Consider the following 26,581-nt stretch of genomic DNA (forward strand, 5'->3'; position numbering starts at 1 on the left):
CAAGCTGTGGGGTGACGATGATGGTAACCAGCCATTTTTTAAAAATTTTCTTATTTATTTGAAAAGCAGCGTGACAGAGAGAGGGAGACACAGGGAGAGATCTTCCATCCATTGGTTCCCTCCCCAGGTGGCTGTAACAGCCAGGTCTGGACCAGGCTAACGCCAGGAGCCAGGAACTCCATGCTGGTCTCTCAAGTGGGTGCAGGGACCCAAGTACTTAAGCCATCACCCACTGGGCTCCCAGGTGCATCAGCAGGGAGCTGGATAGGATGCGGAGCAGCTGGGACTTGCACTGGTGGTCCTCTGAGGATACAAGCAGAGGATTAACTCACTGCGCCACGAAGCTGGCCCCCAGCCAGCAACTATTGTGCACCTGCTGTATGCCCAGCATCGTGCTCAGTGCCTGGCCTGCCTGACTGCATGTGGCCCTCAGCACCAGGCACCGTTAGATCCAGTGTCCATGGTACAGGTGCAGAAATGAAGCTCGGGGTAACATCTCATTCCGGGTCACACGGGGACAAGGGACAAACCATGCTGGCTGAACTCAGAGCCAAGTGTTTACAAACCCACCTACCCAGCTGCACGCGCCCTGATCTCCCTGAGCCTCCTTGCAGCCCCCGAGTCTTCAGTGAGTGTTCCCATTAGACAGATGGGACAAGTGAGGCTTGGTGCATCTGACTGCACCGCTCCCTGGTGTGGGAATGAGGAAGATGGCGAGTTGGAGATGTCCCTGAGGGCAGCTGCTAACAGCCCTGGGGCTGACGTAGTGAAACTGGTCTCAGGCTGGCACTGGCTAACCCCAGCACGGTCCCGGCCACTTTAACAGCTCACTTCTGAAGCCGTGCCCTGTCTTGGGTGCTGCCCTCGCGCGTGCATTCCTTCTCCTGTCCAGTGTTTCCTGAGCAGGCACTGGGCTGGCCTTCGAGATAAAAACCATTCCATGCCTGCCCACAGGAGCGGTCAGGCGGGGCCGCTAACGTGGACCTGCTCAGAGCACAGCGTGGCTTTAGTGTGGTGCGTGGGGGGTGGGGGAATGAACAGACGCAGGGAGCACTGTGCAAGGCGTCAGGTGCAGGAGCGCTGGCTGAGGAGTCACTAAGCACGCTTCCTCTGGACTCAGAACCGAAGGCAAGCAACCATTTGGAGGAGGAAGGGGAAGAAGGGGAGAGGGAGAGCCAGTGTTCTGGGGTACCGAGAACGAGAAGTGCCCCAGACCCGGCAGGCAGGCAGGGCGAGGGACCTGCCTAGTCCTGAGAATCCTGGTAGCCGGTGCCGTGTATGCAGAGCGGGTCCCCTGGCTTTGTGGTGACAGGCGACAGGAGGCAGGGGTCAAATTATGATGGACAGGGAGGCCCCCAGCAGGTGCCTTGATGGTGGGTGGGGTCTGTGTCCACTCGGTCACCCTCCCAAGGACTGAATGCCTAGGCGCAGGTGGGCGGGGGCTGCCAGTGGCCAGTTTCTGGACTCACGTGGCCTTCCCTGCGGCCTCATTCTTCCCAGTGGAGAGACGCCCAGTGGAGGAGAACATCAGCTCCCTGCGCCTCCACTTCTCCATCTGAGAAGTGGGGAGAGTAATTATAATAGTTTTGACCCCAAACCAAGGTGGCCGACTCATTGAAATGGCACATTGCTCCAGGCTCCCGGCCCCCACCCAACAGAACTGCCAGGGGAGAAAGAGGTTGTTCCAGCGGCTTTTCTTCAATTCCCACTTATTCGAGGTTCCAGCATCACCCCCATTTTCTGGAGGGCGGAATGGGGGCACAAAGACTGGAAGTAACCTTGCCTAAGGTAACTAGGTTTGAGTCATTGTGCCACAGAGGTTACCACGTGCGTTCAGCAACAGTTCCACCAAGGTCCCTCTCATCTGAGCTCCTGCAGGCTAAGAGCGAATGGCCAGGAACTTCCGGGGATATGAGTGACAGGTAGACCACACACACCCAGCACCTGCTTGTGAGGAGGGGGCAGGGGCAAGGCGCTGCCATCCAAGAACTGGCTTTGGGCGCGGCGTCTTTGCGGGGAAAGCTACCTCTTCTCACTGTGTGGCCTCGGGCCGGTGGGCTCGCCTCTCTGGGCCCCTGTTTTCACATTAGTAAAATCAGGACAAGGCCCCTCTCCCTCAGGTCTGCGGTGAGGACGAAAGCCGGCTGCACCGCTAGGGAGTGCAACCCGCGGGGTCGTGGGGGCTGCGAGCTTCGCCCACGACCCCATCAACCGGCCCTTGAGTTCCGACAGGCCGGCGGGGGCGGGGCGGGGGCGGAGCCACGAGAGGGCCACGCCCGGCCTCCCGCCCCTCACCCCCGCGCCCCGGCCGGACGGAGTCACCTGCGCGCGGAGCCCTTCCTTCCTCCCAGCGCGCCCGCCCTCCGGCCGCCGCCGCCCTCGCCTCCCTCCGCCCCCATCCGCCCGCCCTGGCCGCGGCGCGCGCCCGGCCCGGCCCGTCGCGGCAGGCCCCGCCCCTGGGCCCATCCGGCGTTCTCATTGGCCCGCCGCGGCCCCCGCCGCTGTTTGTCCCGGCTTCCCCGCCACCCATTGGCCCGCCCGGGTCCTCCCAGGAAGTTTGAAAAAAAAAAAAAAAAGTTTTATGGGCGGATGGAAGGGGCTGGGGCAGCGCCGGGGAAGCGAAGGACCGGAGGAGCGGCGGCGGGTAGCCGAGAGGGGCGGCGGCGGCGCGACCCCCGCGCCGCGGAGCCCGGCCCGAGAGCCCCCTCCGCCTTCCTGCCTGCTGCTCCCGCCGCCCCTGGGCGCCGCCATGACGGTGAGTGCCCCTCGGGGCAGCCCCTCCGCGACCTGAGCCGGGATGGGGGCGACGGCCCGAGGGGGAGCCCCCGCCTCACTCTCCGGAGGCGACAGGGCGACCCCAGAGGCACGGGACGGCCGGACCCGCCTCGCATTCCCCAGCCGCCTCCACACCTTCGCTCGCTTCCTCACCGCCAGGGGCCCAGGCGACCCCGAGGAGCTGGGCACCGTCCGGCCCGGGCACCCCCCTCCTCACTGTTGCGGGGCCGTCACGGACGGATTCGGGCGGCCCTTCCCGCCCCGCCCCCAGCCTCCTAGCCGAAGACCCGCTGCCCCGCGCTGCCGCGGGCGGCCAGGGCTCCGGGCTGCGGAAGCCGCGGAGGTGGACCGGGTCTGGTGTCCCTGGCGGTTTGCGCGGTGGCGCTGAGCCGGCCGGGCAGGCTGGCCTGCCGTGCGGGCGCTGGCCGGCGTGGGCGGGGTGAGAAGGAGCCGGCCCGCCCCACCCAAGGTCCCGGAGCCCCTCCTCGGGCGCCCGAAGCGGCGGGATACCCGTTTCTCCGCCACCTGGGTGGGGCGAGCCGGCGGGTGAGGGGCCAGTGCTTTCCCTGGGCGGGTGAGCTCTCCCCAAGTCTGGTCAGTATCCGCGTCTCAGTTGCCACAGCGAGGCGCACAGCTGAATGCACTGTGTCCATTGCACAACTGGGTAAACTGATGCCTGGCGGGGGCGGGGGGGGTCGGTGCGCCGTCTGAGTTCACTCCAGTTAAAGGAAGCAGGGGTCCCCGTTCCGGAACCGTCTGACCACCATGATATTGTGGGAGGGAGGGGTGGGGCCGCTCTTGACTTATGCCCCGGGCCTTAGGGAGGCCCTGACAGCCCGCTTGCCCCGTGAGGTTGGGGGCGATGCGGAGGGGGTGTGTTTGCGCATGCGCGCGTCAGTGCCGCGCTGAGGGGTGGGCTGGGTCGCTGGGGGGCGTGGCAGGCGGAGCCCCGGCCCCTGTGAATGTGATGACCTGGCTGCTGCCGCCTGGACTTCCTCGGCCTCCGCACATCCTGCCACCTCCCTGCTGGCCTTTCCTGTCGTCAGCAGCCTCCCCTCGCTGTCCGGGAGCAGAGGGGGGTGTGGGGGGAGGAGCTGAGTCAGTGTCCTGGGGCGGGTGCCTGCCAGGCCCTCATCTGGGTGCTTTCGCGGTGGGCACTGGACTGAGTCCCTCAAAGCTGGTGGTAGTGCCCCCACCTGAGAGATGCAGACACGGAGGTGTGGGGGAGTGAGGGCGCGCCGTGCCCCTGGGATGCTGCTGGTGCCTGGTGAGCCTCCGGGCCGCCCCAGGTTTCCTCCCTGGGAGCCAGAAGTGTGCCGGGGTGCAGCGGGGCCAGCACAGGCAGGGCCGGGGTGAGGCTGGGCGAGGGGATGCAGCGGGGCCAGCACAGGCTGGGGTGAGGCTGGGCGAGGGGACTCAGCGGGGCCAGCACAGGCGGGGCCGGGGTGAGGCTGGGCGAGGGGACTCAGCGGGGCCAGCACAGGGCTGGGGTGAGGCTGGGCGAGGGGACTCAGCGGGGCCAGCACAGGGCTGGGGTGAGGCTGGGCGAGGGGACTCAGCGGGGCCAGCACAGGCGGGGCCGGGGTGAGGCTGGGCGAGGGGACTCAGCGGGGCCAGCACAGGGCTGGGGTGAGGCTGGGCGAGGGGACTCAGCGGGGCCAGCACAGGCGGGGCCGGGGTGAGGCTGGGCGAGGGGACTCAGCGGGGCCAGCACAGGGCTGGGGTGAGGCTGGGCAAGGGGACTCAGCAGGGCCAGCACAGGCGGGGCCGGGGTGAGGCTGGGCGAGGGGACGCAGCAGGGCCAGCACAGGGCTGGGGTGAGGCTGGGCGAGGGGACTCAGCGAGGCCAGCACAGGGCTGGGGTGAGGCTGGGCGAGGGGACTCAGCGGGGCCAGCACAGGGCTGGGGTGAGGCTGGGCGAGGGGACGCAGCGGGGCCAGCACAGGCGGGGCTGGGGTGAGGCTGGGCGAGGGGACACAGTGGGGCCAGCACAGCTGCAGGAGACACAGCGCCTTGCTGGCCGTCTAGAGGGTTCTGGCTGGAGGTGTCCTCCTGGGACTAGGACTGGCTCTGGGGGAGGGCAGGGCTTCAGAAGAGGGAGCCCCGTGGACGGCGCTGGTGGCCATGTCGTCGGAGTGGTCAGGGGCGGGCCCCCAGCGTGGGCTCTGGTCAGGGGCAGTGGGAGCCGTGGCAGATCTCAGGGCAGAGCCGAGGCCTGCTGGGTTTCCCCTGGCTGCTCCAAGCTGGTTCCTTCCTCACCCCCTCTTCCTCTCCCGGGCCCCCATCTGCTGGCAGCACAGGCGCTGGGGGTGGTGGGGTGGTGGTAAATGCCCAGAGCCTCGGGGGCGGGCGATGTGGGGCTGCGTCTGGAGTCAGGACCCTCTCCCACCTGCTCTTGCCTTAGCCCTGGCTCAGCTTTGCCCGGCGCCTCGTTCCCCAAATTATATACTTGTCCCTTGTTTGCTGTCTGTCTCTCCGAGACCCACCCGGGCAGGAGCCACTGCCCTTGCCCACAGGTGATCTGCCCGCCCAGCACAGCGCCTGATGCTTACAAACAAAACAGAAAACCTACAAACACTTCCTGAGCGGGCCTCCCCCCACCCCACCCCTGCCATCTGCGCTCCGCTCCGCCCTGGGGTGACAATGAGTGTCCCTGTCCCAACCGGGAGCTGCTCCGGTCCAGCCTGTGAGGGCCGAGTGAGTGGCCTCCTGGCACCGCAGAGGCCTGTGGGCGGGCGCCATGTGCTGAGCATGGGGAAAGGGACTCAGGTGGTGATTAACCCGGCTCTTACGGGGAGTAGGGCCTGTCTGGCCAGCCGAGTGGGAGGGAGCCCAGTAATTCAGGCCCAGGACACAGGCAGGGGTGACAGGTCAGCGTCCCCGCGTGCTGGGGGCCAGGAGGGCTGTGATGGCAAAAACCTGGGCCCCAGCTGGAAGGGCAGGGGGAGGCTGCCGTGCCGGCCGGAGCCAGGCCGGAGCCGGTCCCCCTGGCCAAGTGTGCTCGGGGAGGGGGGGGGGGCGAGGTCAGGGAAGAGGGCTGTGGGTGCTGCTCAGAGGGAGGAGCTGAGGGGCCGTGCGTGGAGGGCCGCAGGAGACACGGGTGAGCTCGCTCCCCGAGGCTGCGGTGCTGTGGCGCACCTGGGTGGGGTGCCTAGCCGGTGCCAGGTCTGCGCCACCCTCTGACGGGGTATCAGCCCTCTGTACCCTCTTGGGAAGCTGGGGAGGGGACAGGACCCTCCCCCCGTCAGTGAGGCAGCGCTCAGAGAGGGGGTGGGACTCCGGAGGGTCCCAGCCTGTTGTTCCTGCTGCAGAGCCCCTGGCCCAGTCTCACTGGCCTTCCAGGGGCTCTGCCCCGGGTCAGCCCGGGCTCCACGGGCCCATCCCAGGAAGCCAGGTTCCGCGTGGCCAGGTGCAGGTGAGGCAGGAAGGCAGAGGGGCCGATGCCTGTTCAGCGGGCTCTCCCTGAGGGCTGCCGGGAGCAGGACCACCCTGTGCAGCCTCACAGATGGGAGACAGGTGGGCAGAACAGAGAGCAGACTGGACTCGCAGCCCCAGGGTTTCCTGGTTCTGAGCAGAGCCTGCGGCCCCGCCCTCAGGTATGCAGGGCGGGGCTATGATGCCGCTGAACGGGGTGGGGCTGCCAGCTTGATGAGGCCCCTGACCATGGCCTTGGATGGTTCCTGGTGTCCAGGCTGCTAGTCCAAGCCCCCTCAGCCCACTTTCTCCTCGGGAGAAGGGGAATGGGGCTCCCTGGGAGGAGGGCGGATCGGGAGAGGTGGCCAGGTCAGGCGGCTCTGGTTTCCAGCTGCTGAGCTGTAGCCACCCACCCCACTGAGCCATGCCTCCGGCTGCTTCCACGCAACCAGACACCTTGGCCTGGTGAGGCTGCGATGCAGGTGCTGATAGGTGGGCTCAGAGCCATGGCAACAGGTGGCCGCCTCCTACTTGCCTGCCAGCCCGGCCGGTTAGCAGGAGCCCAGACCACGGAGGGACTGGGACCTAGAGGAGCACCATCTCCCCGAGGGCAGGGAGGGTCTGACAGCTGGCGCCCAAGGATGCACAGGTTGAGCAGCTGCTGCTTCTAGGGGCTGCCTAGCTGCCAGGTCCCCGTGGGACATGCTGCAGCCGGGAGCCCCCAGACCTCGGGGCTCTGCCCCACTGGGCAGAACCTGGAAGGTAGGGTTGCCAGGACAGAGGTGCCATTGCGCTGACCGTCCCAAAGAGATCTGGGGGGACCAGCATGTGTCTGACCCCAGCCTGGGACGGGCTGCACCTTTCAGGGCCTCCAGGGGGTGAGGGAATGGTGCACCTGCTCATGCCACAGGGGGTCAGTGGCTGGGGCTGGCGAGCACTCAGCTGTGTTCCCGGTGGCTGCCTGCTGGTGTGGGCTGTCTCTGAGCTCTCTGGGGGTCTTTTCTATGAGTGCAGGTCTCTTGGCCTCCTGTCCACCACTGCTGGCTGGAAAGAGCTGGTGGGGACTGAGTTTGGACCTCACCGGTCCACCCTCATGGCTCTGAGAGTGGTGAATGTTGGGGGCAGTGACCTTGGAGGCTAGGGTACCCTCTTGCGCTTTGGGGGCTGCCTGGGCTCTTAGCCCCCTCACAGGCTAACCAGGACCCCAGTCTTGCTGGACTTGGGAGCAAGATGGGTGGGCCACCCTGTCTCCCCAGCCCAGTCAGCTTCCCGTTGGGCCTGACTGCTCTGCCTCCTCATCTCCCCATAGCCCGACCTGCTCAACTTCAAGAAGGGATGGATGTCAATCTTGGACGAGCCTGGAGAGGTAGGAGGGCTGGAGTGGCCGAGAGGAGGTGGGCTCGGGCCACGGCAGGGCCATGGGAGCAGCCCAGGAGGTTGAGCTGTGGCTTCCCTGGCCTGCCCGGCCTCCTGGAGACCTTGGGGTGGGGCTGGGCCAGAGTGAAAACAGGGGCCTGGCATTGCTTGTCCAGTGGAAAAGAGGCCCGGACTGTGGAGGGGGAAGGGGCAGAGGCTGCTGGTCCCCTCCCCTGCCAGGCAGTCTACTGCGTGTAGAAGTGACCCCAGCCCCTCACACCCTGCACCCACTCCCTGCCCTCACCAGGAGCCTGTTGACCCTCCACTGCATGCAGTCCTGGGTGGGACCAGCCAGGGTCTGCGGCCGGAGGGCTCTCGGAGGGGTTCCAACCTGAGATGCCTGCTTTCCCAGACACGGCCACGGGGATGGGGCTGGACAGAGGCTCGGGCATCGCCGCCACGGGGCCCCCAGCCGAGTAGCAGCCTGTGTCGGCCCAGTGGCCACACCTGAGGCAGGGACATGCTGGACGGTGGGCATTCCTGCCAGAGCGGATACTCGGGCAGAGATCCAGCATGGGAGGGGCCGGTGGGGGGGCTCAGCAGGTGACCCCTGCCGTCCTGGAGCTGGAAAGGAGCTGGCTGTTTCGCCAGCTCGGCCCTTTTGGCTGCCAGGCTGGAGCTGGAAGCTGGAGCTGGCCCCCTGCCCGCCTTGCTCGGGAGGGGACGTGTGCCCGAGGCGCAGGTCTGCGTGCAGCCCGCATGCCGAGGCGGCGCACGGCCAAAGCGAGCCTCATTGTGTTTCCTGCCCACACGCTCCTGCCTCCAGCCACAGCCTTCCCGCCGCTGCCTGCCCGCTGTCCCCTGGGGGCCGCTCTCCAGGTTCACACAAGGCCTGGCACCCTGCCAGTGACCCCTGCCCAGCCTCCCCACCCAGGGTCCCTGGAGGGCAGAGGGGTTACAGGCCCCGCCCAGAACTGGCTGTTGCTCAGCCCCTCTCACAGGGTTTTGGAATGTCCGAGCTGGAAGGGTCCTGGGAGTTCAGCCAGCCCAGCCCCTTGGTGCACAGGCCGGAGGCAGGCCCACAAGAGTGTCCATCCCTTCCTGGCCTGGAGCAGAGGGTGCCTGAGACCCACGGAGCCCGTCCAAGCCCAGACGGAGAAGGGCCAGAGAAGCCCCTTGGCAGACAGGCAAGGGAGGGCTCAGGCTGCAGCCTGGTCCACCCAGCGAGGGCAGGAGATTCTCCGTGCGCCCCAGCAGCGAGAGGCACAGCCCCGAGAGTCGGGCTCTGCTCACCAGAGGCGCAGGGGCTTCTTAGTAGCCCCACTGTAGGGGTCAAAGACTGGAGCTCAGAGGAGTGGAGGCACCTGCCTGACGGCACACAGCTAGCCAGCAAAGTCACGGCTGGGTGCTTGGGCGCAAAGCCCTGTTTTCCAGGGAGGCAGTGTCACCCTTACGCGCCCTGGAAACCGCCGCTTCTGGAGGAAACAATGAACCGTGTGGCAGGGCTTGGTGATGTCGGGCGGGCTGGGGGCTGGGCCACGCGCACTGGCTCTGGCAGTGGGCAGACCTCAGCTGGCATTCCAGCGGAGTGACCAGAGCCTGGGGTGGCTGAGCTCAGGCTGTTTCCCGTGTGTCCTGCCAACCTGGCCCAGGCTGGGGCAGGGAGCCACTGCAGGAAAGTGCCCAGATCATAAACCCTAAGCGTCCACATCCCGGCCTTCGTGGCGGGCCACGCCCACCCCAGACTCCTCCATGCCTGCCCTCTCCCAGACCTTTGTCTTTGGTCACTGCGGTGACTCAGGAGTGCACAGGAGGGAAGACTTGGGGAGTTCCGGCTCCGCTCAGCCCTGAACTTGCTAGGCAAGTGACTTTACTCGGGCCATGACCCCTCCCTGATCCGGGCTGCCCTGGGGTTTGCCCAAGGAGCCTCACTGATCTTCACGAGGGGTCTGGGAGCATCAGCAAGCCAGAGAGGGGCTCCAAAAAGGAAAGGGGGGCGTGGTTATGGAGAAGAAGCCAACCCATTTCAGAGATGCTGCCCCCGAGGCCCAGAGAGGAGAAGCTGGGGTAGGGCTCCCGATCCAAGCGGCGTCGCTGCAGTAGCCGGGGACACAGGCTGTCGTGTGTGACCCCCTCCCCCCGCAGCCGCCCTCCCCCAGCTCACCTGCACCTCTGCCCCACAGTGGAAGAAGCACTGGTTTGTGCTGACGGATTCGAGCCTCAAGTATTACAGGGACTCCACCGCTGAGGAGGTGAGCTGCAGGGGAGGGCTCCGGTGGGGTCAGCCGGGTGGGCCCAGGCCCTCGTGGACCACGCTGGGCTCTCCTGCTCCAGGCGGACGAGCTGGATGGCGAGATCGACCTCCGCGCCTGCACGGATGTCACCGAGTACGCGGTGCAGCGCAACTACGGCTTCCAGATCCACGTGAGGCCGGAGGCTCAGGGCGGGCGGGCCGGGGCCCTGGAGGAGGTGCGAGCGTTGGCGGGGGTCAGCTGTCCCACCCGTGCCGTCAGGAGCCCTGGGGAGAGCTGGGGACAGGGGTGGGGGCGGACACCACTCACCCCTTCTCTCACTGCGACTCCAGCCCGCAGACGCCCTCCGGGAGGGCAGGCCTGGCCTCTCTGGGGCCCACAGGGGGAGGGCACCGTGCGTGGGCTGGCCGTGTGCCAACCTACCTGCGGGTGGATTCGCAGACCAAGGATGCCGTGTACACTTTGTCGGCCATGACCTCGGGCATCCGGCGGAACTGGATTGAGGCTCTGAGGAAGACCGTGCGTCCGACATCAGCCCCGGATGTCACCAAGTACGTGCCGGGCTGGGCCCTGCGTCCTCCGAGGGCTCTGGTTCTGTGCCTTTGGGCCTCGGTTTCTCTATCTGCAAGGTGGGCAGAGGGCAGAGGGCGTGCTTGGCATTGCTCTGGAATCCCTTGAGGTTGGACCGGCCATCCTCTTACACCACTGTCCCGCACGCCCCTCTGACGGTGGAAGGGGCACGGCTCTGCGTCCAGGGCCCCTCAGGGCGGCTGTTCTGCCTGGACATCGGGGGTTGTGTCCGAGCCAAATGGGTGGGGACCTGCTCTAGAGGCCGCCCTGGCAGAGGGAGAGGAGGCCGAGCTGCCCGGCAGGAGAGGCCCTGGGGGCGAGGCTCGCAGCTGCTGGGCAGCAGGCGCGGGGCTGGGTGTGACTCCCCAGCCAGGCCGTGCCCGGGCTCTTCAGCCGTGCCAGTGGCCTTATTGTCTGAGTTTCGGATTCCTCATGGCGTCTGCATGTGTGCTCGGAGACACCCAGAGCCTTTGCGAACTTCTGAAGTGCTGTGCGCTTGGACTGTCAGTTAGCATATAAGCTCAGGTGCTTCCGCGAAGAAAGCAGACAGGATGGTTTAAATGAGATGGTGTCTATCTCTCCGGAGGTGTGCAGTCCAGGTCACCGGGACGGCTCAGGCTCTCCTGGAGGGCCAGCCAGGAGCCCAGCCCTTTAAAGGGAGCAGAACGTGCTCCCAGGGCCACACGTGGCGCCAGGGCTGCTGGGAAGCGTGGGTTTTGCTGCGTGAACACGTCCCAGCTAGTACTGTGGAAGAGGGGACAGGAACCACTACATGCGTTCCCAGTCCCAACAGCACGAGCTCTGTGCACCCAGGGTCCCTGATGTCACCCCCCCACAGTGACCGTGGACACCTCCTTCCTCCGCGAGCCTCTGGAACCCAGGGCCTTGTCTCGTTCACGTCCAGCTCATACCCTCTGTGACAGCACAGGGCTCACGTGTGCACACGTTTGCTCAGCCAGCCCTCACGTTCCTCCGGGAGAGGCGCTGCCGGGAGGGGCATGGTGCAGCCAGGATGTCCCTGGGCTCTGCTAACGGTGAAGCTGGAGTCCACCTCTAGGCTGGCCGGCGTCCTCCCGGGGTGGCCTGGCGTGGGTCCTAGTCCCCGGCTGGTCCCCTGCAGGTGCTCCGTGGGGCTGAGCAGGCCGGTCCGCCTGACGAGGCTCTGCTGGCTCTAGGCTCTCAGACTGCAATAAGGAGAACACGCTGCACGGCCCTGCCACCCAGAAGGGCTCGCTGAAGGCCGGGGAGCAGCGGGGTGGCCCTCGCAAGGCGGACGGGCAGCGGCAGTCCCTGGACTACGTGGAGCTCTCCCCGCTGACCCAGGGCTCCCCGCAGCGGGCCCGCGCCCCGGCCCGCGCCTCCGACCGCCCGGCCAAGCAGGAGGAGCTGGAGCGGGACCTGGCTCAGCGCTCCGAGGAGCGGCGCAAATGGTTTGAGGCCTCGGACAGCAGGGCCCCAGAGACGGCCACGGGAGAGGGGCCCCGCAGGGGCCTGGGCGCCCCCCTGACCGAGGACCAGCAGAGCCGGCTCAGCGAGGAGATCGAGAAGAAGTGGCAAGAGCTGGAGAAGCTGCCTCTGCGCGAGAACAAGCGGGTGCCGCTCACGGCCCTGCTCACCCAGAGCCGCGCGGAGCGCCGGGGGGCCCCGGGCGACAGCCATGAAGCGCTGGAGAAGGAGGTGGGTGTCACGGCTGGCCTCCGGGAGCCCCCTTGCTGCACGGCGCCCTGGCGCTGGTCTTGCACCCCCCTGTGACGGGGCGCTCCCCCGATCACTGTCTGGCACCCCAGGCACCTTGGGAACCGGAGTCTCTCCTGGACCTTGGCCTTCTGTTCTGTTTTCTTCTGCCCTCGGCCGCAGAGGGGGAAGTGGGGAGAGCGGGCTCCGTTTGTCGGGCGTCTTCTGCACACCCAGCCTTGACCTGCGAAGTCCCCAGGCCGCCTCACGGTCTCCTGGAGCAGCCTCGCTGCCTCACAGTTTCCCAAAAGGAAAACCAAGACTCCCAGGATGTCAATAGCTGTGGGCTCTGTGCCGTTCCCAGCCTGTCCCAGTCGCTGACACCTGCATACCCAGGGAACAGCCGGAACGCCGCCCCCCCCCCCCCCCCCGCTGCCTGTGCCTCCCCCCAGGGCTGCTGCCCCACCCAAACCCAGCACCATTCCTTTGCCTCCTGGGGAGCTGGGCGCGCAGCCACCTGTCCCCGCCGGCGTCCAGCGCCCCCTGACCTGGTCTCCTCTCCTCCTAGGTCCAGTCTCTCCGTGCCCAGCTGGAGGCCTGGCGTCTCCGAGGGGAGGCCCCTCAGAATCCGCCCCGATCCCAGGAGGACGCCCCCATCCCCCCGGGTTACATCTCACAGGTGAGGCTCGGGGTTGGGCAGGGTTCTGGCTGCCGTGCAGCTAGGAAGCAGCTGCGGCTCGGGGCCTGTTCTGTGTGCTGGAACCATGTGAGGCATTTGACGTGCATCGTCTCATTTCATCTCCCCACAGCTGGTGGGCATGATCACTGTGCCCATTTTACAGACCAGGCCACTGAGCTCTGAGAGGTTATGAGACTTGCCTGAGGTCACCCGGTCTGCAGGTGTCAGAGGTGGGATTTGAGCCCGGCTCCAGCTGACGGCAGAGCCCGTGTGTGAGTCCCTGTGTGACACTGCGCCTGCACCACCCTGGGGAAGTGGGGAGCCACTGGCCCCGGGAGTCACTCCCTAAATGCAGGCAGCTCCTGGCCCAGCGAGGCCTAGGACGGCGGTTCTCGGCTGGGGGGTCTTGTGCCCCAGCACACTTGCTGTGTATAGAAACACTCCTGGTTGTCACAGCTGGGACAACTGGTTCTCCAGGAAAAGTGGGTGCGCCTGCGTGTGTGCGTGTGCGTGTGCGCTGTGTGTATGTGCATGTGGGTGTGCATGTGTTTATATGTGCAGTTGTGTGTGTATGTATGCATGTGTGTGCATCCATGTATGTGTGTGCAGCCGTCACATGCATGTATGTGTGTACGTACTTGTGTGTGCGTACACGTGTGTATGTGTGCAGCTGTGTTCATGTGTGTGTGCATGTATGCGTGTGTATACATGTGTGTGTGTGCTCACACAGATGCTTACACAAGTGTACTGTGAAATAAAGACACAAGTACTTCTCACTGAGTCCCGTATCGCAGGTGCATTTTCCTTCAAATGTTTTCGGCGCCGCCTCTGCACTCTTGTGCCCACCGCTGCTTACCACACGTGTGTGGCCCTGCTGCGTGTGTTGGCTGGTGGTTTTGTGTGTGCTAATGAAGAAGACGAGAAGACACACTGTTGCTTGGTCAGTGTCGTGAGCAGCTTGTGTGCTGGACTGGATGCTAGCTTTCTGTGGACAGATCGGAAAATACTCCCGTGAGAGCACTTGCGCGGTTGTGTGTCCTGTGTCCAGTGTGACGGTTACAGAAAGGACGCATCCGCGTTCGGCCTGTTGTTGGCTTTAGCCCGTTTGTCATCGCTTGCCTGCGTTTGGAGAATCAGTAGAACAATAAATCTAAAGCCCTGATTCATGACGCTCACCGAGATCCATGCTGCAGGTCCTCCATGATGGCTGGTGTCAAGCGGCCAGTGTGGGGGCCCTCGGCACGGGGCTGGGGGCAGGTGTGCACCCCTCCCTCTGCCCCGTGTCTCCTGCGGGCAGATAGAAGAGACGCAGCTCCCCCCACCCAGGAGCACAGACAGTGACAAGGGCAGTGAAAGAAATAGGAGGCGATCCATTCAGCCCATATGACCTTTTTAGTTAACTACATGAACTCAGTGGCCGTGCCTAACAACTAAAGCAGTGGCCGTGCCTAACAACCGTCCCAGACCCCTACAGCTCTCACCGTCAGCCCTCTGCAGTCAGCACACCATTGCCTGGAGCGGAGAAGAGTGTTGGATTCCCAGGCCTGGGCAGGAGGCGCCTTCTAGAAGTTTCCAGGGGGAGGTCACTGTGCGGGATCTCAGGTGGCTTCGTGAGGGGCAGAGCTGAGCCGAGCAGGGGCATGTGGGTGGGGACGTTGGCCCGGGCATGGGGCCCTTTGTGGGGTCTCCAGTGCCACCTGGGGAGAGGGGTCCGGGCCACAGCCTGTAGGCGGTGTGGGGTCTGATGGCGATGGTGGAGGAAACAGCTTTGGAGGGGGCGAGGCAGGCGTAACGGGGAGGAGGATCGAGGAAGGCAGCAGGCAGCCTGCAGGGGCCCTGAGCGGGGACTGCAAGACCAGGGGCCGTCTCGGGCTGAGGGGGTGGTGGGAGTTCAGCTGGAGGGTCCCGGGGCGGGAGGCGCTGGGGTCTGGTGTGGAGGGCTGACCGGGGTCACCTGGGCTTGGGGAGGCGAGGAGGGGGGAGTGACGTGGGCCAAGCCTTCCTTGGGCTGGGAGGGGTAGCTGGGAAGACCTCGAGGCCTGTCCTGGGGCGGGAGGGTGAGCCGGGGGCACCGTGTGGGTCCCTTCGCACCACCCGTCGTCAGATCAGCTCTTTGTCCCTTGTGTTCTTAGAACCTGCTCTAAATTTCTAGGAAAAGATTTCTGCCGCTGAAATAAAGTTTGAGAAGTGCTGCTCTAGGCTTTCAGGCTATGGGTGGAGAAACTGAGGCACAGAGGGGGCTGTGCCCTCTGAGCTGCGGGCAGACCTGTGGCTGGACTCCAGGTGCCCCCCTGGGCACTGCACAGGCTGATGGCCCTTGACCTGCTGGGTTGCAGGTGCGAGGGGAGGGTGGGGTGTGTGCAGGGAATAATCAGACGAGGGTGGAGTCGTGGTCTGTGGGGTGGGGCTGAGTCCCCTGTAACTCCCTCAGGCACGGGGTGGGGGGGTGGGGGGGGGCGGTGGCTGAGGTCCCAGAGCTGGAGAGCTTGCCGCTGGGGCCACTGCTGGGACTTCCATGCCTCCCCGGGCCAAGGGGACCGCCAGCCTATTGCAGGGGTGCCACAGGCACTCCTTCAACCAGTGTCAGGACACCTGTGGCGGAGAGCAGCACCTGGCCTTCCAGGAGCCGCTGTTCACAGGTGGCTCCCACCTCCTGACCAGCCCTGCACCCCTGCGAGCTGCCAGCTCTGCCTGCCTGGTCTGGCCCTTTAAGAACAGTGCTGGGCTCACCACAGGCGGGTGCTGGCTTTCCCTCTGTCTCACAGATGCTGGGCTGAGCTCAGAAAAGGCAGGGGCGGGGCTGCCTGCATGCCTGGGTGCAGCCGGAGGAGGCCCAGTGTCCGCTGCTGTCCCCAGCAGGGACAGACACAGAAGCCGGCCCTTCTCCCCCAGACTGGCTGCTGGAGAGGCGGGGCCGCGTCTCCCACCCTCTGCCTCAGTTTCTCCCCTGTCTCTTCCCTTCCCCTTCTTGGTAGCTTAAGTATTTTTTTTAATTTTTTTAGATTTATTTATTTGCAAGTCAGAGTTACACAGAGAGAGGAGAGGAGAGAGAGAGAGAGAGAGAGCTTCCATCCGCTGGTTCACTCCCCAAATGGCCACAGCAGCTGGAGCTGTGCCAGTCTGAAGCCAGGAGCCAGGAGATTCTTCCAGGTCTCCCACATGGGTGCAGGGGCCCAAGGACTTGGACCATTTTCTACTGCTTTCCCAGGCCACAGCAGAGAGCTGGATTGGAAGTGGAGCAGCCGGATCTCAAACCGGCGCCCACATGGGATGCTGGCACTGCAGGCCAGGGCATTAACCTGCTGCACCACGGTGCCGGCCCCAGCTTAAGTATTTTTAAGTCATATAAGACACACTTAGGTTTTTTCAGTGGTTCAGACTCAGCAGGTCAGAAATGCACACCAGGCTCGTGGCAGTGGCTGCAGCAGGTCTGCGTGGGTCTGCGTGGGGTTCCCGCGGCTGCAGTCACAGAGGAACACGGGCAGTGGCCTAGGCCTGGTGACGCGCAGTCCCCCCCCCCCCCCCGCTGTCTCGTGGGTGTCTTCCGATGCCCTCTGCAGGCCGCGGTGGGGGGGGGGTGTCTCTTCCCGGCCTTCTAGGCTCAGAGCCATCAGAAGGAAGTCAGTTCTTTGCCCTTCCCAGCCCTCTGACCCTCCCTCCGGGTCCCCCCGACTCTTCTGCCCCGGGTCCACTTTCGAGGCCCCTTGGTGTCACGTTGGACTCCTGGACGCGCTGGGCTGAGCCCCGACTTTCAGGCCCACTGATGGGGAGCCTTCATTTCCTCTGCAGCTTTGACCGCGTAACAGTCGCGGGTCCCGGGGACAGGACGTGGGGGTCTTTGGGGGCTGATACTCGGCCCCCATTTCCTTCCGCAGCGTTTTCTGTGCTTTTGCGAACACGCGCCGAGTCGGGGAGGCGGCATTCGGCACTGAGGAGGCTGCCTGCGACAACTCCGCCCCGCTCAGTGCCCGGCTGCTGCCAGTGCCAGCGTCCTGCTGTGCATTCTGGGAAGGCAGAGGCGATGGCTCAAGGACTTGGGTGCCTGCCACCCACGTGAGAGACCTGGACTGGGTTCCGGGCCCCTGGCTTTGGGCCTTGCTCGGCCCTGGCTGTTGAGGCCCTTGAGTGAGCCAGCAGATGGGAGGTGTCTTCCTGTCTGCGCCTCAGCCTTTAAATAAATGAAGACTGGAAGAAGCGAGCACGTATGGAGACGTGTGATCTCCCACGATGAGTGCGCCCCACACGTGTCGCCAGGAGTCAGCCTTCCCACGGCTGTGCACACGGGCAATTCTGTGTTTTGAGGCTTATTTGAAAGGCTGAGTGACAGAGACAGAGAGGTCTTCCATCCACTGGTCCACTCCCCAGATGGCCACAACAGCCAGAGCTGGTCCAGACCAAAGCCAGGAGCCTGCCACTGCATCCAGGTCTCGCGTGTGGGCGGCAGGGACTCAAGTCCTCGGGCCATCGTCTGCCGCCTTCCCCGGGCACATTAGCAGGAAGCTGGATCAGAAGCTGAGCAGCCAGGACTTGAACCGGTGCTCTGACATGGGCTGCGGGTGCCCCAGGCCGCGGTTTCCCCTGCTGTGCCACAACGCCTGCCCCGTGACTTCACAGCTGCCTGGGCACTTCTGTGACAATCCCGTCAACCATTTAAGGCCCCTCGGTTAGACGCTTAGCTTGTTGTCCCACTGTGCCGCAAGCAGTAACCGCATCCGAGTCTCGGAACCCGTGTGACCACCTGTGGGTCAGTCCTGGGCGTGGACCGGACCTGCTGGGTCAGGGGGTGAATGGTTAGAGATGTGGTGATGCTGCCTCTCTGGCGCAGCGCGGGGTTGGCGGCCTTGTGGACGCTGCCAGCAGAGCCCGCGCTTGGAACAAACCATCGCTCCCAGCTCACTGAGTCCTGCCACGCGCTGGGCCCTGGCCCAGACGCCGGGGTCCGGCTGGCTCCTATATTCCAGGCCCTCAGGGGCTTAGGGTGTGGCAGGAGCAGAACCGTAGGAGGCAGGGAGAGGCTGCCTGGGGCAGAGCCGGGCTGTCTGTCCATCGGGCTGCTGGCCAGGCGAATTGCCCAGAGGGAGAAGGTTGCGATGGAACGTTCCAGGCAGTGGGAACGGCATGGCTGACGCTCAGGCGTGAGCTCGCCGTGAGTTGGTTTGCAACTGTGAGGTGGCCTCAGGGTCCTCCCTGGGAGCCCGTGACCGTGACCGGCCGGCCTGTGGCCCGCAGGAGGCGTGTGAGCGCAGCCTGGCGCAGATGGAGTCCTCGCACCAGCAGGTGATGGAGGAGCTGCAGCGGCACCACGAGCGGGAGCTGCAGCGGCTGCAGCAGGAGAAGGAGTGGCTCCTGGCCGAGGAGACGGCGGCCACGGCCTCAGGTGAGGCCCGGGCGGGGCGCAGTGGGCTTGGCCCTGGGCAAGCGGTCAGGAGGAGCTGGGAGCCCCCAGAGCTGGCCTCTGCTGCTATTTGAAAAGGGGAAACTGAGTCCGCAGACACCCCCCCCCCCGGCTACTGCCACCACCGGGGTTGAGCTTTCTCCCTCAGAGGCCTGTGGCCACTGGGAGGTCCCCTCAGGCCACGGGGCCCCCACGCTGGGGCAGAGGGACCAGCTGCAGACCTGCCCTCTTAGGGTGCCCTCTCCCTGGGGGAGTGGGGAAGATGGGGGCATGGCCCGAGCCCACTGCGTGCCAGGCCCTGTGCCCCGCGTCTTCCCTGCAGGGGGGCCCCTAGTCCTTGGGGTGGCCAGAGGGTGGCCCCATTTCACGGGTGAGATGGCTCCCAGGGGTCGGTGACTCGTCCCAGATGGCTCCACTTAGAGGTGGCAGAGCGGGGCTGGAGCCCAGAGCACAATTACAAAGCCCGCTCTGAACCCCACCCTCTGCTCCCCTGGGCTGCAGACCTGCTGCTGAGGGGAAAGCCAGGAGAGACCCACGGTCAGGAGCCTCCAGCCTGCCAGTGCCCTGCCAGCGCCCCCCGGAGGCCAGCGGGGGTTCTGCATGCTGGGAAGACTGCCCAGTGCAGCCCTCCCACCGTGTTAGAGCCCCCCCCCCCCCCAGTATCAGACTTCACCCTGGCGTCTCACAGGGAGCTTCCTGCACTGACATGGTTGGCAGTCCCACCTAGGGACAGTTTCATGCGCCTCCTGCTGGGGTTTACCCCCAAAAGAGCGAGGGGAAACCTGGAGGGGTCCTGTGTAACCCCCACGACAACGCTGTGTACGTGTGAGAGTGCACTCGGCCCTCGGGAGCCCGCAGGCAGAGACGGAGCCTCTGGGCTGCATGCTGGCCTTGTTCCGTGGGCCCGGCACACATCTTGCAGTGACCCCTGGAGGGAAGATGTCACTGTTGTCCCCAGTCTCCAGAGACGGGACCCAAGGCCACGTGGGGGTGTCACCTGACACCCCCAGAGCCTGTGCTCTGGACCGTGCGGCTGGGCACAGCAGGTGGGCCTTGTCACAGAGCCTGCTGGGCTTCGCAGACTCCACACACCCTGTGGCAGTGTCCCCAGAAGTCACTGCCAACAAGGCCCACCAGCGGCAGAGGCTGAAGTGTGTCCCCAGCAGGATCTGTCGGAGCCTCCCGGGACAGACAGGCTCAGAGGGGTCAGTTCACGGCCAGGAGCCCACAGCTGTTTGCACCCCACCGCCTGGCCCTCTCCGCCGGTGCCCGTGGCGTCTCGGGAGCGCAGCCAGCTGCTGCTCACCCCGTCCTGTCCCCTCCCCTCTGCCCTGCTTCCAGCCATTGAAGCCATGAAGAAGGCCTACCAGGAAGAGCTGAGCCGGGAGCTGAGCAAAACGCGGTGTCTCCAGCAGGGCCCCGATGGCCTCCGGAAACAGCACCAGTAAGACGGCGGCTGGGCCCTGGGGTCTGTGGGCTGTGCCGGCGGGGACACACTGATTTGCTCTCAGTGGAAGAGTTGCACTTCGGCGCCCTGGAATCGGGGCTCAGGCAGACCCGGGCCGGGCCTCGTAGACACTTCTCAGGCCCCTGGGCTCCGCTGGTCTCGGCCTCTACCGCTTCCCCGCCTTCGTGTCCCCTAGAGCTGGGCTGCAGTGTCACTCTCCACCAGCAGGGGTCTCCCTGCCACGGGGCCCGGTTCTGGAAGGCGAGGCCTGAGCCCACGCCCCGTAGAGGAGATGTCACCACACAGCAGCTGAGGGCAGACTCAGGAGGGCCTCCAGCCGGGCACAGGGCAGAGCCCCAGCCACCCTGTCGCTGTGCCGCACTGGCCAGGTCGGACGTGGAGGCGCTGAAGCGGGAGCTGCAGGTGCTGTCGGAGCAGTACTCGCAGAAGTGCCTGGAGATCGGCGCGCTGACGCGGCAGGCCGAGGAGCGCGAGCACACGCTGCGGCGCTGCCAGCAGGAGGGCCAGGAGCTGCTGCGCCACAACCAGGTGGGCCTGGGCGCGGCCGGGGGGCGGGGCGGCCTGGAGCCCCCGCCCTGACCACGCCGCCCCCCAGGAGCTGCACTCCCGGCTGTCGGAGGAGATCGACCGGCTGCGGGGCTTCATCGCCTCCCAGGGCGCCGGCGGTTCTGGGCGCAATGAGCGGAGCTCCTGTGAGCTGGAGGTGAGCACGCTGCCCTCGGGCCGGGAGCCTGCCTTCTGGGGGGGGGGGGTCACGCCGCGGTGGGGGGCGCCGGGTCTCCAGGGGCTGGGCCCAGCCGGGAAGGCCGACTTTCCTAAGTCAGAGCACCTGCTGTGCGCCCGCAGCCAGCACACAGCCCCTCCACCTGCCCCCGCCCCGTCACCTGCCCGCTCGGTGACCCTGCGAGTGACCCCACCTTTGGGATCTGTCAAATGGGCCTGCACCTCCTCGGCTGGGAGAGGCCAGAGTGGGGACGTGTGCGTGTGGTCCCCGGATCGCCCTGGGGTCGCCTCTGCAGGACCCCCACCCCATAAGGCTGGAACACCTGGAAGCCCTTCCTGTCTGTCTCCCGCCTCCCCCACAGCCCCACGAGTTCAGTGCTGTTCCCATGGACACCGGCTGCAGGGCAGTCAAGGCGTGGTGGGCGTGGCCTCAGCTTCCAGGCCCATCGCATCAGCCACATCTGCCCTCGGGGTGGGGGCGGCAAGGGAGGAGGCCCAGTCCACTGTGGTTCCTGTCAGGCTCCGACGTCCTCCTCGTCCCCCCACCGAGGGCCTGGGGCTGCGCTGGGCTGCGCTGGGGTTGGCGCTGGGATGCCCACTCTTAAGGTGTGGGCAGGTGAGGGGTGAGGTAAGGGAAGTGGAGAATCGGAGTGGGCTTCCTGGAGGAGCCTGCCTCTGGAAAGCAGTGTTTGTGCAGGTCCGGGGTGCGTCCCGGGGCCCCAGGCAGGGGCGCAGCCAGGTCCCAGGGTGCCTCTGGCCTCTGGCCCGGGTCAGCCTGGCCCCCGTGACCGCAGGTGCTGCTGCGCGTGAAGGAGAAGGAGCTCCAGTACCTGAAGAAGGAGGTGCAGTGCCTGCGGGACGAGCTGCAGACGCTGCAGCAGGTGCGTGGGGGCGGGGCCTGGCCGGGGGCGGGGCCGGGGTACCTGAAGAAGGAGCTGCAGACGCTGCAGCAGGTGTATGGGGTGGGGGCGGGGCCGGGGAGTTGCCTGCCTCACCTTGGGGGGTGCCATCCCTATCCACAGACAAGGGAGCCGAGGCCGGGAAAGGGGGAGGGGCTTGTTCAGGACCACGTGTGCTTTGATTCGGCATCATTTTATGTATTTAGGAAGCACCTCCTGGGTGCCAGGCAGCGTCCTAGGTAACACACGGTGGCCTGCATGCTCCCCTCAGCAGCCAGCCTCGTTGCTAAGAGGTGGGAGGGCCGGATTCAACCCAGGTCCCAGTCCGTGCCTGGCCCCCTGGCCGCAGTGTCCCTGCACTGGGACCCTCTGCCAGTTTGGTGGCTCTGTGGGAGTGAGGAGCCAGCACCATGGGAGAGGGCCCAAGCCCTGGGCTTGGCTGACCCGGTGCTGATCCCAGCCAGGCCGTGGCCGTTCCCTGTGGCCGTGGAACAACCTTTGCCTCCCTAAACCTCCACCCGACCCCGACCCCGACCCCGAGGAGAGGAAAGGCGGGGGGGCACTTCCGGTGGGCCTCCTGGAGGCTGAAGTAGGGGCCCTGGGGGTCCTGTGCGGGCAGCAGGGAGCAGGGGGGCGGAGCCTGGGCGGGGTTCTGTCACAGTCCCCGCCCCGCCCCCAGGACAAGCGCTTCACCTCAGGGAAGTACCAGGACGTGTACGTGGAGCTGAACCACATCAAGACGCGGTCGGAGCGGGAGATCGAGCAGCTGAAGGAGCACCTGCGCCTCGCCATGGCCGCCCTGCGGGAGAAGGAGGCGGCCCGCGGCAGCCTGGCCGAGTGAGGTGGGGCCGGCGCGGGCGTGGGGGCTGCCCTGGCCGCCTGAACCGCGCGTGCAGCGCGGGGTCCCCTGGCCACCAGCAGCCCGTGGTGCGCCGTCGCCCACCGCAGCCTCCCTCCCGCCAGCGCCACACACACCCCTGCAGTCTCCCAGTGGCTCCTGAGTTCACAGGGTGTGAACTGGCTTTGTATTTATCTGAGAGCAGGGACAGCCCATCTGCTGGTTCCCACAGGGTGCTGGTTCACTCCCAGGTGCCCACAGGGGCCAGGGCTGAGAGCTGGGTCTCCCACTTGGTGGCAGGATTGCCACAGTGCCTGGGCCGTTGTCATGGCTCCCCGGCATGCGCTCTGAGCAGGAAGCTGAGCCAGGCGCCCCACGGGGGACGCAGGCGCCCTGACTGCTGCCAGCCCCCTGCCCTCACCGTGCCTTCCCAAGCCAGGTCCCCTGGAGCCCCTCCTGCTGCCAGGTCCCGGGGCCGCCGAACCTCAGGCACACAGAGCGGCCCAGCTGTGGGCCCAGATGTCGGGGAGCAGCGAGGAGCCTCTGGGCCGCGGGAAGGGGGGGGAGGGACCCGCTGGCCCGGCCTGGCCTCTCCAGCCCCGGCGCCCTCCCCTGTCTTGCAGGTCCTGTGCTCCAGCTCAGCTGTAGACCCTGCAGCCCGAGGCCCGGCCGCCACCCGCCCGCCCTCCCGCGGGGTGGAAGTCGGAAGCCAAGCCTTCCTCGCCACCTGTGGGCCGCACGTGCACTCACAGCTGTCTCACACACACACACACGCACACACACACATGCACACACTGCGTATCTGAGCGCGCCCTCGCACTGGGTTTTACCTTGCACCTTCTCCAGGATTTTATATGTGAAGAGATTTTTATATAGATTTTTCTCCCTTTTATTTCCCAGAAACACTTTATACTTTTTAAAAAAGCCATTCCTGGTGGCTGTGTGCCTCCATCGCTGGTCCCCTCTGTCTCCTCACTCCTCGCTTGGGCTTCTGGCTCATGGCCCTGACCCAAGGGTCTCTGGGAGGCCCAGGCAGCGGCCATGCGAGTTGACAGGTGGCAGAGGTGGGGCCAGCGCCCCTCTTCCTACCCTACCTCCTACTAACTACTTCCTGTCCTGGTGGACCCGCCCCTTGGGACTCACTGAGGGACATCTGGACAGAGGGAGGCAGCCACTGCCCCCCACCCCCGCCACTTCCCCTGGGGGTGCAGGGCGTGGAGCCGCGGGCCCCGCCCATGAAGGCCTCTCCCCGGGTCCTGGGGTCTTTGTTCACGTAATAAAACGTCCTGACAGCTCTGTGTCTGGATGGCTGGGCAGGGCGCGTGGTGGCGGATGGAGTTGCTTCCGCTCCTGCACCCCAGCAGGGCCTCGGCCCATCCTGAGCCTGGGCTGAGGGCGGAGCTGAGAAGCCGGGTCCTCCACTGGCAGGCAGGGACGCCGGCAGGCACAGCAGTGGCAGGAAGCGTGGGAGAAACGCCAGGCCCAGGTCCTCCCGAATTGGAATCCGCACGTGGACAGGCCCCCTGGAGAGCCGGGGCACTGGGCCCAGGCCTTGGAAAGAGGGCTGGGGACATCGCTCTGATGGTGACCTTGGGCAAGCCATGTCCCCTCCCAGACTCCGTTTGCTTCTCCATCAAATGGGCCCTGTGTGGAGACCATGCCCAGAAGTGGTGCCATGGCCTGAGAGGGGCCCGGGGCAGCGTGTGCGGGGCCTGGGTGTCCTCATCGCGGCCGGCTGTGCTGGTCACAGGCCCAGGAGGCTCTGGGGACCCCGAGGAGACCCCGACTCCGCCTGTGTGTGGAGGAGATGGGGCTTTCTGAGTGGGAGGATTGGGAAGGGGATTCCAAGCGGGGGGGGGGGTCGGGAGTCGGTGCCCGGGGGAGGGAGGGGTGCCCTCAGCACTGGTGGAGAAAGTGCTTCTGTTCCCGTGGCCGTGGCCGCGGGTGGTCAGCCCGGGAGCGCGATGTGGCTCCGGCTAATGAGGGTGCAGCGAGTCTGGTAGGCAGGGCCGGTCATAGAGCCTCTCCTGCCCTTAAAGGGGACATCAGGGCCGGTGTGGTGGCTCCACAGGTAAAGCCACTGCTCGTGACACTGGCATCCCCATGGGCACCGATCTGAGCCCTGGCCTGGCCCAGTCCTGGCCGTTGAGCCATTTGGGGAGTGAACCAGCGGATGGAACACCTCTCTCTGTCTCTGCCTCTCCCTCTCTCTCTAACGCTGCCTTTCAAAGAAATAATTTTAAAAAAAAAAGGTGGATTTTTTTAAAAAATATTTGTTAGTTGTTTGAAAGCAGACAATAGAGATCTTGGTTTTGTGGTTTTTTTTTTTTTTTTTTTTTTTTTTTTTTTTTTTTTTTTTGACAGGCAGAGTAGACAGTGAGAGAGAGAGAGAGACAGAGAGAGAAAGGTCTTCCTTTGCTGTTGGTTCACCCTCCAATGGCCGCGGCGGCCGGCGCACTGCGCTGATCTGAAGCCAGGAGCCAGGTGCTTCTCCTGGTCTCCCATGGGGTGCAGGGCCCAAGCACTTGGGCCATCCTCCACTGCACTCCCTGGCCACAGCAGAGAGCTGGCCTGGAAGAGGGGCAACCGGGACTAGAACCCAGTGTGCCGGCGCCGCAGGCGGAGGATTAGCCTATTAAGCTGCGGCGCCGGCCCTACAATAGAGATTTCATGTCTACTGGTTCACTCCCCAAATGGCCACCACAGCCAGGGCTGGGCCACGCTGAGCCAGGCGCCAGGAACTCCGTCCAGGTGTCCCATGTCGGTGGCCAGGGCCCAGGCACACAGGCCATCTTACACTGTCTCCCAGGCACAATAGCAGGGAGCTGGGTTGGAAGTGGAGCAGCTGGGACTCGAACCCATGTTCAGAGAGGATGCTGGTGCCAAGGCACCTGCTGCCAGCCCTGTGTGGGGACGGAATTGGGTTAAGTCCCTATGTTGCTGCCATCCTGCCTCATCAAAAAAACTGGAAATGGCAGAGCACAAAGGGTACAGAGCCAGGACCCCTAGGCCATCAGATGTCCCTGGCTCGGGGCTGCCTTCCCGGGGGTGTCCAGTCTCATGGGAGAACTCGGAGACGGGAGGTCTGCAGCCACAGCCCCAGCACCCGCATCGTGGGGCCCGGAGCCTGTGCCCCCTCCCCCCCCAGCTCTCCGGCTTCTGCCCCGTCCTCTGCCTCCATTCCCGCCTCGGCCTGAGTCCGGGCTCCGTGTCTCATACCTGGTCTGGGACATCTGTGCCTGCAGAGGCCGAAGCCGGGCCAGCACGTGCCAGGGCGCTCCCGGGGTGGGTCAGCCTCCCCGTCCACCACTGAAACGAGGCGCTCCCACTCCCCTGCTCAGCGTGGCTCACGGGCGACGGACTGACCGCGCCGTGTCCGTGTCAGTGACAACGCGGAGGGCCGGAGCGTGCTTCCTTCTGGCTGCTGTGGGACCTGGTGGCTTCCTATCTGGTTAGGCCTGCGTCCACCCCACGGCCTGGCTCTGCAGTGCACACGGTAACCGGCACAGTCAAATCAGCCCTGTTCCCTGTGGCCGGCCTGCGGGGACACCGGGGTTGTCCACCAGCAGAGTGCGTGCAGAGCCTGGTTACACGCAGGCCTGAGACTCCCAGGTGGCGATTTAAAGAGGACGATTGCTGCACGTGGGCACGCAGGTGCAGCCCACACCTGCCACTGAGTGACAGGACTGCAGCCACACGAGCACGTGCTGTCGGCTTCTGGGGGCAAGCAGGATCACCACGGGGATTGTCAGCATCCGGGAAATGGGCCTCTCGGGGGGGGGGGGGGGACTTGCCTGGCAGCGGCACAAGACAACTTTGTGGTGCCAGAATTGTCAGGGGGCCGGTGCTATGGCAATGCAGGTAAAGCCACCACCTGCGGCGCTGGCATCCCATATGGGCACCGGTTCTAGTCCTGGCTGCTCCACTTCCGATCCAGCTCTCTGCTATGGCCTGGGAAAGCAGCGGAGGATGGCCCAAGTGCTTGGGCCCCTGCACCCGCGTGGGAGACCCGGAGGAAGCTCCTGGTCCTGGCTTTGGATCGGCCCAGCTCTGGCCGTTGCGGCAACTGGGGAGTGAACCAGCAGAAGGAAGCCCTCTCTACCTCTCCCTCTCTGTAACTCTGCCTTTCAAATAAATAAATAAATCATCTTTAAACATGTTCTGTATGATTTTTAAACAATGATTTATTGAAAGGCAGAGCAAAAGAGAGTGAACTTCCATCTGCTGGTTCACTCCCCAGATGCCTTGCAACAGCCAAGGCTTGGCCAGCTTGAAGCCGGGAGCTCCGTCCAGGTCTCCCATGTGGGTTGCAGAGGCCCAAGGACATCAGCCCTTCTCTGCTTTCCCAGGTGCATTAGCTGGGGGCTGGCTCAGAAGCCGGGCCGCCGGACTCCAGCTCTCTGGTGTGAGATGCCAACATCACAAGTGCTGGCTGAACCCCCGACGGCACAACGCCAGCCCAGTGTCTCGTATCTTGATGTGGGTAGTGGTCACGTGGGTCTGTATGCACATACAGGGTGGCACGGCGTGTACTTAGG

At 65.3% G+C, this 26,581-nt stretch overlaps 1 protein-coding gene and 1 long non-coding RNA gene across 3 annotated transcripts; one reads left to right on the plus strand and one right to left on the minus strand.

Moving 5' to 3' along the window:
* The first annotated feature begins 2,564 nt into the window (after nt 1–2,564).
* On the plus strand, nt 2,565–23,337 carry LOC100354753 (TRIO and F-actin-binding protein). Of its 2 annotated transcripts, XM_051841128.2 has the most exons (14): nt 2,565–2,755; nt 7,499–7,555; nt 9,729–9,797; nt 9,880–9,969; nt 10,239–10,348; nt 11,543–12,044; nt 12,610–12,720; nt 17,950–18,097; nt 19,457–19,559; nt 19,952–20,111; nt 20,179–20,286; nt 21,101–21,187; nt 21,885–22,047; nt 22,667–23,337. In XM_051841128.2, the coding sequence occupies exons 1-13, from the start codon at nt 2,582–2,584 to the stop codon at nt 22,044–22,046; spliced, it is 1,881 nt and encodes a 626-aa protein (XP_051697088.1). In that variant the 5' UTR covers nt 2,565–2,581; the 3' UTR covers nt 22,047; nt 22,667–23,337. The 2 variants fall into 2 exon arrangements, with proteins under 2 accessions (XP_051697088.1, XP_051697089.1); XM_051841129.3 differs by lacking the exons at nt 17,950–18,097; nt 19,457–19,559; nt 19,952–20,111; ... (2 more) ...; nt 21,885–22,047; nt 22,667–23,337 and adding an exon at nt 12,851–13,500.
* On the minus strand, nt 22,940–25,805 carry LOC149123633 (uncharacterized). Its single transcript, XR_016216336.1, has 2 exons — nt 25,263–25,805; nt 22,940–23,835 (listed from the first exon to the last, which is right to left on the minus strand). It is a non-coding gene; the product is annotated as an uncharacterized LOC149123633 (long non-coding RNA).
* Between the last annotated feature and the right edge of the window lie 776 nt (nt 25,806–26,581).

Source organism: Oryctolagus cuniculus, chromosome 11 (assembly GCF_051225735.1).
Source record: "Oryctolagus cuniculus isolate XC-2025 breed Fujian yellow rabbit chromosome 11, ASM5122573v1, whole genome shotgun sequence".
Lineage (NCBI taxonomy): Eukaryota > Metazoa > Chordata > Mammalia > Lagomorpha > Leporidae > Oryctolagus > Oryctolagus cuniculus.

Bases quoted from the DNA above. Each gene is read 5' to 3' on its own strand.
- LOC100354753 (XM_051841128.2), top strand. From the start codon at position 2,582: ATGGGCGGATGGAAGGGGCTGGGGCAGCGCCGGGGAAGCGAAGGACCG. The intron at 7,556-9,728 runs GTAGGAGGGCTG...TCTGCCCCACAG, and splicing joins TCTTGGACGAGCCTGGAGAG to TGGAAGAAGCACTGGTTTGT. The intron at 9,970-10,238 runs GTGAGGCCGGAG...GTGGATTCGCAG, and splicing joins ACTACGGCTTCCAGATCCAC to ACCAAGGATGCCGTGTACAC.